Raw genomic sequence first — 11,600 nt, 5'->3', positions numbered from 1 at the left:
AAACGCTACTACACTATCATTGTCACTAGACCTCACGCATTTGAAGCCCTCAAAGACAAAGTTCATTGATTTCAAGTACGCTTACAAGCACTTTTGAAATGTCAAGTCCCCTGAGGAATTATTAAGTCTAAATGATCCATACTGTAATTTAATAGTTTAGTTTCAGTTTTCTCATCTAATTAAGCGAAAATATATATAGTTAGATTGTGATAATGACCGTTGTGATGAAAAGTATCGTAATGACAATGTGATTTTTGTAATTAAAAGTTTTAGGCTGAAAGGTGATAAAATTCAAAGATAGGTCTAAATATGTTTTGATAAATATGCAAATTTCTTGTTTATTATAGATATGTTTTCATACGCATTTTAACAAATAATAATTTATAAACATGGGTATTAGTTATGGCGATTTTACTGTAAACCCGCACAATTATCGACACCTCCATGTGGCGAAAATAGCGAACTTTCAATGAATCAAGACGTCCGCTCTGTTTAAGAACACTTGATCCGATCCATAAAGATTAAACTTCCTACTCTCAAATTATTTTCTTGTCAAACTAAGTTTTTAGCCCAGGATCCGTGGAACATTTTTACAATTGATTACAATCAAGTTAATTTTCCCTAAACAGCTTCATCTTGATGAGACGCTCAACTTTTTTATTTACGAACATTCTTGATTCTGGTAGCTAACTGGGTTACCAGGTAACAAAATTTTCCGAGCGTCGAAACGAGTTGATGTACCACGCAATTTCTAGGACATTGTGGCTGTTAAGTGGTATAACTATTAATTAAGCAAGAGTAAAAAAAACGTCTGGTTTAACATAGCTGTCTCAATGCGACAACTAAAGGAACTGATTTGTCGATTTCACCACTCTCTTGATTTTCTCTTTTCCTAAAATATTTATTTTAAATGAAACTTTTGTCCAACAGTGTGACCAGCAGAAAGAGGGGATAGTAAATTCTCCTGCAAAGATGGACGAATACTGTCGGGAGAAGGGCTTCGCCGGCTGGTTCGAAACCTCTGCTAAAGAGAACATTAACATTGAAGAGGCAGCACGATCTTTAGTTAATAAGGTAAGGATAATACAAACCATATATATATGCAGATAGATCTGTTAAAATATATATATATACATATTTTAACAGATCTATCTGCAGCCTGTCGGTTAATATCTTAATAACGAAAAATATAACTTACTCAAGAAGCACTGGGCAGAAAAAAATATGATTCAGGGCCTCTTTCTTCTCAGACACTTTGAATGAACCTGTTAAAATTCCAGCAATTTTTAAAGCTCTTTACGACCACTGCTAGAGCGATTTCTCTGCTCGCCATCGCTCTGGCAATTATTGTCTTAATTAAATTATCTTATCGCAATGTCAAGGATAGTTTGAGTGATTTACTAGACCTACTGTGATTATGCAAGGAACACCTCCATTAAATTTTCATTCATTCAATCATTTTTTTTTTAAAAAGATATTTGCCATATTTTTAAATATGACCAATATTCCCATTCCCTTCCAACTAGTCGGGAAAGACTGTGCTAAGGAGTGGGTACGACAATAGACCAACGGGGCGGGGATCGAACCCCCACCCCTCGGTGGTGAGTCCGACCGCTCTTCCGTTGAGCTATTGAGGCTCTATACGTACTATAGGAACAAATTGCGAAATTTCTCTTCTAATAGAGGTACGTAATGAATCCCCAGAGTATGCATCCCCCATGTATCCCCATGTATCATGATCATTTTAGTACCTATGCATTTCTGGATTTCTATCTGAAATATTTTCTTATTTCGTCCTTTTTAGACAGTGGTCTAAAATGTGAATATGTAAACAAGTGTGTTTACATAGTCGGGTTATAGTTTTTATTTTTTGTTTAAGTTGTTTTGTTCTGTGGAATTTAATATTATCTTCTACGTCTAGAATTTTCTCTTCTCAAAATATATCTATTAGAAAACTTAACAAATATACGTGTACATATATATGCTAAATCGTTAACAGAGTCATAAGAAAGAGATGTTTAAATAAAATTTTGGCAAGTAAACAGGTTTTATATAATAATCTGTAAGTTCCCACGGCCAATTTACGTCGCATAATATTATTTTAGCAATTAGTTTATCTTATTATTTGTGTTAATTTATACTATTACGCAATCTGGTGTGTAGATAGGTATGACATTATTGCTTATCTTTTTATACTTAAGTATAAGAGATTTACATTGGTCTGAAACATTGTTCTATATGAATTGTTATTAGATTTTTATCTATCGTACCTATTGCTACTATTCACATACATTGTATTGTAGTGGCAATGCGTTATTTTGGTTTGGTTACAATAGTAAGGTACAAAAATTTTGATAGGTGCCTTTGTGTGTGAAATTAAAAGTGAAATATTAAAAAAAATATATACCAAAACAGAACTAAAAAAGGAAGGTCTCTTTTGGTAACGCTTAAGAACAATTTCACTTACTTATGGTTCCTAATACTATGCTAAAGGTTTCACCGAAAAAAAAGTAAAATGCGCAGTAAATGCTTCATAACCTATTCATATTATAAAAGCAAAAAGTACTGAATGGATTTGTCAGAAATACGCAATGTAGGTATAATGACTGCAGGTACTTTAACACACAAACACACACAGATTGTTATTCCGGAATTATTCGTGGTACTGCGGGATTTTTAAATAACTAAATTTCACGTGGTCGCAAAAGAAGTCGCGTTCGAATATTGAATGATATCCGAATATTTTATGGATAAATAAATAAAATAATAATAATAAATATACTTAAACAATACACATCACTATCTAGCCCCAAAGTAAGCATACAGAGTAGCTTGTGTTATGGGTGCTAAGATAGTTGATATTATAATATTAATATACAATTATATACTACATATAAATACTTATATATTGTATAAATACACACAGCCACTGGAAAACACCCTCATCACACAAATATTATCCAGTGGTGGGAATCGAACCCACGGCCGTGGATGCAGAAAGCAGGGTCACTACCCACTGCGCCACGCGGCCGTCATCGGATGTTTGGCACAGATAAAAAAAAATGTAATATGGTAAAATAATCCACGCGGATGAAAATGTGGGGCACAGTAACTACTTTAATAAAAAAATACTTTAGTGTGCCTGACACTAAAGTATTTTTTTATTAAAGTAGTTTAATACATTACATTATTATTAAAATACATTATAAATTATCAGTTTTAATGCATTTTGCTTGACTCAAATTATTATATTTATTATAGACGACTCAGTTCCGCCAAGCAAAAATATTTTTAGTTTGACATTTACAAAGCAAGCTATTAAGTTAGGTAGGTATCATAATGGACGCGCATCAAACCTAGAAGTGGATTATTTTATTAAAGACAATAGCATCCTGGTGGTATAAAACTGTTGGTTTTATGACAGTGATATTACAAGAAATGCCATTTGTAAAGGTTTGGTTATATTGAGCGTAAGCTTACGGCTGAATCCATACTAATATTATCTATACTTATAATAAATCTGTAGAAAGGTCAATTCTGTACATGAAATACATTTCCAAAATAACTATCAGTGGGTGATTAGTGATCGATACTGATAGCAATAATGCAAACAGTAAATTTTTTGTCTGTCTGTCTGTCTGTATGTTCTTTATACAAACAAAAATTACTCGACGGATTTTAACGAAACTTGGTACGATTGTTCTTCATACTCCTGGGCAGGTTATAGTATACTTTTCATCACGCTACGATCAATGGGAGAAGAGCAGTGAAGGAAAATGTTGGGAAAACGGGAGAAGTTACTCCAATTTTCAAACTTCCGTCGCGTGTGCAGCTTTAATGGGTAGTGTAGGGGTAGGTTGGGGTAGGAGTAGGGGTAGGGTATGGGTAGGGTAGGGTTATGGTAGAGTAGGGGTAGGGTAGGGTAGGGGTAGTTGAAAGTAGTTTACATCGACTTTCACGCAGACGAAGCCGCGGGCGTCCGCTAGTCTGTACTAATATTATAAAGTTATTTGATTGTTTGTTTGTATGTTTTGTAAAGGCTCTGGAACTACTGAACCGATTTGAAAAATTCTTTCAATGTTGTGAAGACACACTATCCCCGAGTCCTATAGGTTATATTTTATCCCCGTTTTCCTACGGGAACGGGGATGGTCTGGTTAACTCATACATATCACCCTACGTCTATGGATGTACTTAACTAAAAAATAAAACAATATACATATGTTTCCTTCAAGTAAACTACTCCAACAAAGCTAGTGTACTTTATACAGTGTAATTTATCATTTAACGCTATTTTTGCAATCAAAATACTATATTACTTATGTTTCAATGTTATTTACCATTGTTCGAACATATTATAATATTTTACAAGTACATTTGAATTCTTGCAAATGTATCCAGAAGTGACAACCCTATCTAATGTTATATTGTAAAGCAAGGTTTACACAGAGCGAAAAATAACAAAATTTTAATTCAATTATTTTACTGTTTGTGCAATCCAAGAAGGTAACAGTTTATACTTTTAGCTTTACTAAAGCTCTTTTCTATAAGGTTTTCCGAAGCACGCTTAGCATAGTGTGCATTTTCCTGCACATGAGTATTATTAAGCTATTGTAGTTTTTTTTTGACTATTAAAATTTAAGATAATCTTCTACAATTTTGTTTTTAACGCCATTTTGTTTATTTTTTTTTAGATTTACTTTGTAATTGTATAAATACGGATGTTACCACTGCCTACCTGCCTGTGATGTATATCGCATATTGTAAACATAAAATAAAAAAAAACAAAATACGATATCGGAATTCAACATTAACTAACACAATCTATTTTTAAGAATAAACCCGACCATATTTATTAAAAAAAATAGCTGTTGCTTTATATATTTAGGAATAACTACTAAAAAAATAAAAAAAACTATAAAAAAATCTACGAGAAAATGTTGTATTATTATAATTCACACTGAAGTAGCTGTAAGACCTGCATTTTTGTAAGATTTGTAAGGCCTATGGTTATGAATTCTGTGAAATCTTACAACTTAATTTACATTTTGTTACTTCTAATAAATAATTTTAATTAAAACCATATGTCAACCTTTAGTGTAATACATAAACTGTGAGATAATCAAATGGGTGCTTTTGACAAATTAACATACTCGTAATATTATTTGGAAGATGAATGTGGTCAATTAAGCCCTTAACCTCTTGTAAAAGAACCTGTTTCATCTTAATTACATTCATGCCAGTAAATTAATAATTTTTTGAATGCAATTTGTGTTGACTCTGTTTGACTAGTTTAGGACTGACATACAAAACTGAGGAGGAACGTTTTTAATCATAATATCTACATGTTATTATTATAACTCGATTTTTTTAAAAATAACTATCTACAAAATGGATTTTTTATTTAACACAGTATAACTATGCTTGTGTTTGAGTTTATTTGCTATCGAGATTTGTGATTGATTACATAAATTGAAAATAAAATTATTTTGGAATTGACCAAAATTCGAGCTAGAGTTTGAACCACAACATGTGAGCTGTTCAATACATACTGTATTCTTTATTTCAGATTCTTTTAAATGACAAATTACTACACAGCAACGACAAGGACGGCGAGAAGTTCGCGCTTGACCACAAGATTGCTAACGGTGAGAACAATCGAGAGCCGAGTACGGGCAAGTTTTGCGCTTGCTGACCGAATGGTGCGTGTATAGAGGTTGATTATGATGTAAACGTAGGCTTACATGGCGCTGTAACGTTTTTCATGTTCGCTGTGTTTACTGAGGCTTGTAATGGACATATTTTGTATCATGACCAACCGATATTTGATCAAGACAATTGTTATCTACTAATAGATTTAATCTGAAAATAAATAATGTAAATTAGTAAATCTTAAGTAAAACTTAAAATATATGTTTACTACATATCTAACACGTAGAATGGAGAGTTCCTGCTTTTTATGAAAATCTTTTGGATATATTTTATAAATTAAAATTTCGAATGAATACAATTATTTAATATCATCTAAGTATATAATATCAATCTCCTAAACTCTATCCTCTATATTGTAATGCATTAAAGAGCGGAAAGTCAATTATTAGATTGCTGTTTTAATTAAGAATGTCGTTATGTAAACCTGGCTTAAGTATGAATCGAAAATAATGATTATGTTAACTACAAGTTATCATAATCATTATTTTCGATCCTTTGGATATGATGATATACTTTCACGGTCGCAATTCAAGTTTCAGAAATTCTCATTTAAATTTTCGCGTAGCCAAATCCAAAGATCGTACTTATTTTAGCTTGTTGTATAAAGAACAAACTCGAGGTCGCAACGAACGAATGAACAAAGTTAAGTAGTATATTTTTTAGTACCTAAAATATATATGGTACAGTACGATGCAAACTTTATGACCTTTCGTAACATCGTGTTTACGTAGGGGCGCGGCGGCAGTACTGTAAGCGCGCCTCTCTCCTACAGCCGCCTCACGCGTCTTGACTTTATGACCTGCACGTAGCGACACCTGAATCTAATTTCCCAGACGCCATAAAGTTTGCATCCAACTGTACCTAAAGGACTTAGCGCACTAAGCGGCCACGATCACGACTAGTGGCCACAGCGACCATATTAATTGAAGAAATCCGCCGAACAATTGGCCGCAGACCGGGACGGCACAGCTGGTCGTTTTGACCAAACTATGTTTAGTTTGCTATGATGATATACATATTTGTAATTATAATAAATATTGCCAGGTAAAATAATATCTACTGCTTGTTACTAATGGTTAAAAAGGACCAAGCCAATACAACGTTGCCTTAAAGTTTGTAATAACTTAAAAATTATAAAATTTATATTACTATTTATTAAAGGTACACTTTTAATGAAATTATGAAATACGTGTTTTCTCCTATTCTTTGTTGAAAAGTCTTTGTTTCTTTAAAACTATTTAACAATTGAAAAATTTTGTTATATTGTACACTAATTCTTATATTTATATTATCCAAATCTTATTTTATTTTGGGGACATGAAATTATAGTCCTTAAAATGTATATCATTAAGGACTTAACGAGACTTTTAAAAACTATGGTCATAATATTTTAGTATTCTTTATATACTAAACAATAACAGGAAGCTTTATATACTGAACAATAATTTTTCATAATAGGTATTTTCAGAATATGTGCGAAGATTAAAAAAATACATAAAATCTGATGTTACACACACAATACATGTAACATTTTTAACACACTACACAAGAACACACTTTACGTGTGTTCATTGTTACACAAGTAAAGTGTGTCACTAGCCTAAAAGTGTTGTCAATTTTACTTGTAAATTGTAGGGATGGCGAGTTGGGTTTAGTTTATATTGAGAAATATTAGGATTTCTACATGTTTGTGCATGACAATCCGATCAGACATTTGTAATATAAATGTAGTTCAATCGATGATAAATTTGTATCGATTAATGACTAGTACTGTGTGTGTAAATTGACAATATTGGTGTTTACCGAGAAACTTTCTCAACTTCGATAAGAATTTCTATTAAAAAGTGGCCTGAATATATTTTATCTAAATGATACGAGTATAATTAAATTGCATTACTACTTACCCAATAAAATAGTAGGTAAATGTTTATTGGACATCATATGAAAATAATAACAAAGTGCCTCTTTATATCGAATTAACAGGAAATGTATATCGACTCTCTAAGAAGTTAATTAAAAAAATTCAACTATTATTATTTTCTTATTTCAGAAAATTTTATTATTCTCCCTCATTTTTCAAATTCGTTTATTTATCTTGAGGGTTACTGTTGAATTGTAAACTTTATTCTGAAAGTGTTAAGTGCCATTTTCGGATGGATCCTAATGTTATATAATGGATAATACACACTGGAGCTAGGCGGTCGCGGCCAACATTGTTTTATGTGATTTGTTAAGCCGCTGGCATCGGTGTGTATTGCTTAAATGTATAATTATATAAAATATATACAATATACAATATACAATATACATTTATTGTGGACATCGTGTATATTATTCGAGTTATGTTATTGGAATAAGTATTACTTATTGTGTGAGAGCGCGTGATGTTACTTTATAATAATAATAATAAAATGTTTTGAAATGGTAATGATGTTTTATTTATTTGTTGTTTACCTGACTGTATTGTAAGATGGAACAATATACTACATATCTACGTACGTTATCAACCCATATAAGGCTCACTGCTGAGCTCGAGTCTCCTCTCAGAATGAGAGGGGTTAGGCCAATAGTCCACCACGCTGGCCCAATGCGAATTTGCAGACTTCACACACGCAGATAATTAAGAAATTCTCTGGTATGCAGGTTTCCTCACGATATTTTCCTTCACCGTTTGAGACACGTGATATTTAACTTCTTAAAATGCACACAACTGAAAAGTTGGAGGTGCATGCCCCGTACCGGATTCGAACCCACACCCTCCGCAATCGGAGGCAGAGGTCATATCCACTGGGCTATCACGACTCTACTATCTCTAACTACATATCTGTATAGTTTTATCAACAGCCCCGATTTTTATGATATTTTTTGTTAATTTTTTTTTTTGATATTGTTTGAAATCAGAAACCATTGAGATCATCATTTAATAATTGACGCAAGTAATTGCTTTGGTGAAAAACAAGGACTACTAAACGGATTTTTATGCGTTTTTCACTAATAGTTAGTGTTTGTTATAGTGTTGAATTGCTTAAAATCCTACTTAATATATAATACTTAATAAACGCGATAGTTTGTATCGATGTTTGTTACTCTTTAACGTCGCAAATACTTAACCGATTTGGCTGAAATTTAAAAAGAAGATAGATAGTATCCTGGATTAATAAAATACAAAATAACAATACATAGGCTAATTTTCTTCCCAGAAAATCCATGGTTCCGGCGGGATTAGTGAAAAAAACATACATTCAGCTGAACGTAGAACCTCCTCCTTTTTGAAAGTCGGTTAAAAAGTGAATTCCACGCGGATGAAGTCGCGGGCGTCCGCAAAACAATTGATTGACGTTAGTGTAGGGTAGTGGTAGGGTTGGGGTAGGGTAGAGGTAGGGTAGGGTAGTAGTAGATTAGGACAGGAGTAGGGGCTGAGTCAAAGCGAAGCTTAACCGGGACCACTAGTATTAGTGTAGATAAGTGATATTAGCTGAAGGAAGAAACAAATGACTTACCAATGATTTAGTGTAAACAGACTAACATTCGCAAGACATACAAGGCACACGTCCATGCGATGGGGTACCCAGTGCCTGCCAACCTTAGGTATAAGGTATGGTATAAGATACAAGGTATGAGGTTAAGAGCGCGCAGCACGTCGGTACGATATGGATAAAATTCGAAGCGCAAGCGAGACGCCGAATTATGACTTTCACGTGACTGAAAAGCACGGAGCGATTGACGCGCGACGCAAATTTTATGACATGAGCGCCATAACCATTTTTACCTAATTGCAAGTAAATTAAACAACATAACGAAAAAAACAAAATGGCCATGTTCAAGATATATACCTAATTTTCTATACAAAACATAAATTTAAGAAAATAAAGTTTGCTTTTCCTGAGATTGAAAGCAAAATGTGAGCAAAACATGTATTTTTCAAAAAAATAAACTATCGAGAAAAGTTTTACAAATTGTGTATTTTGTGTAGTCATAAGGCTATACAAAATACACAATTCAATCAGGCTCCTAACTTTTCCAGAATCTGAGATCCAGAACCATTTGTAACCACCAAATTACATATTGCACACTCTTAAGCCTTACGTGCCCGCAGTAGGACAGATAATCATAAAGCCGGATTTATATTTATCTGACGTGTCGTGTCGTGACGCATCAGAACATAATCGGTATCATACATTTTATATGGCAACGTTTACACTTATGTGTTGTTACATGTCGTGATGGCTTCTGATGTGTTGCAAAATGTATGATACCGATTCTGTTCTTATGTGTCACGACGCGTCACGTCAGACAAATATAAATGCGGCTTAACCTTCAAATCAGAGTACGGCAATGCTGCTTGGCGTCACAAAAGTCAAAAAAAATGCCCAGACCTGCTGTTTCACAATCAGCTACTAGTAAATTTAGAGGCTAATTCGAGTATTTGTACCAGACAAATATTCCAAAGATAACAATAAATAACCCATGGAATCCATATAAAATGACATCCAACAAAATATTTTCTTTATCTGGTATTTTTACTAAGATCTACTTTATTAATGTTTATGTAGGTATGCGTTGAAGAAACCGATCGACAATACTTTTGGATCTATTAATAGCGGCAAATATCTAAGGCAAAAGGAAACCATATTTTTTCCACAAATACCTACTCAGCACACACTTCTAAAGCCGATGGACTTAGGGCCGAATAATATTGGAATGACTACAATGTTAAGTATTGGCAGCTGCAAATATCTCTAAGATTATAATAAACTATTTATTACTTTTCCGCGAAAATATAGTCTCAAAAACTTTCCAGTAATGTGGGAGCGACTGCCTTTGTGGTCCATTGGTAATTCTATAGGCTTTGTTAATCTCGGAAGTAATTTTGTTCGAGTTCGAGTCCTAATTCTAGTTTTAAAACACTGCGAGCTTTAAATTTCTTTTAATATTTTTAGTAAAAAAACTTTAGCCAGGATTTTTTTGTTTTTTTTTTATTCTTTACAAGTTAGCCCTTACAATTTCACGTGATGGTAAGTGATAATGGAATCTAAGATGGAAGCGGGCTGCCCACCAGCCAGACCTGGACCAATTAAGAAAACCTCAATCGACCCAGCCGGGGATCGAACCCAGGACCTGCGTCTTGTAAATCCATCGCGCATACCACTGCGCCACGGAGGCCGTCATTTTAAATTAGGAAGTTTGTAGTGTTTCGCTTCCGTGCCTCACAGTGCACATTGTCACTCCCGGTCATTATAATTAACATTAGGTTTGGATTAATAAGAAGTTTGAATCCGATCCGGTACATGCACCTCCAACTTTTCAGTTGTGTGTGTAAATTAAATATCATGTGTCTCAAATGGTGAAGGAATAACATCGTGAGGAAACCTGCATAACTGAGAATTTTCTTAATTCTCTACGTGTGTGAAGTCTGCCAATCCGTATTGGGCCAGCGTGGTGGACTATTGGCCTAACCCCTCTCATTCCGAGAGGAGACTCATGCTCGAATATGAGTTGATAGTGATGATGATGATTATGAATATAATATAACCTTCCGCCTGCAACAGTGCGACTCAGTAGAATCGTTAAAAAAGGGTGATATTTAATAAAAGCTCGACAAAAATTTTAAAACATAATATGTGAGGTAAAATACTAGAAACCAAAAATAAAATACGGAAACGTCAACAGAAGATGGATTTTATTTATTTTTAACTTTAGTTAATACAGTAATGTATATTTAAAGAACCTTCAACTTTCCTTTTAACTTTCGAAGTTATGCTGGTGTCATTTTGGACTTTCGTTTTTGGTTTAATATTCGACATCCAGTAGGTTACCGTTTTTAAAACCGGCTTCCACATTTTGAAGTTACTTGTTCCAAATAAATCTTTATTTCCAAAAAGACATAT

General features: G+C 33.5%; 1 protein-coding gene across 1 annotated transcript in view; it reads left to right on the top strand.

Annotated features, from left to right (window-relative positions):
* The window catches only part of LOC112055169 (ras-related protein Rab-32), a gene marked incomplete in the record, with an annotated part of 10,449 nt that extends 2,309 nt beyond the window's left edge, over window positions 1-8,140 (top strand). The window contains 2 exon segments of the mRNA XM_052882875.1: window positions 931-1,074; window positions 5,570-8,140. Coding sequence (XP_052738835.1) covers window positions 931-1,074; window positions 5,570-5,695 — 270 coding nt within the window.
* Window positions 8,141-11,600: the final 3,460 nt, after the last annotated feature.

Source organism: Bicyclus anynana, chromosome 1 (assembly GCF_947172395.1).
Source record: "Bicyclus anynana chromosome 1, ilBicAnyn1.1, whole genome shotgun sequence".
NCBI classification, from domain to species: Eukaryota; Metazoa; Arthropoda; class Insecta; order Lepidoptera; family Nymphalidae; genus Bicyclus; species Bicyclus anynana.
This window is presented reverse-complemented; position numbering and strand designations above follow the sequence as displayed.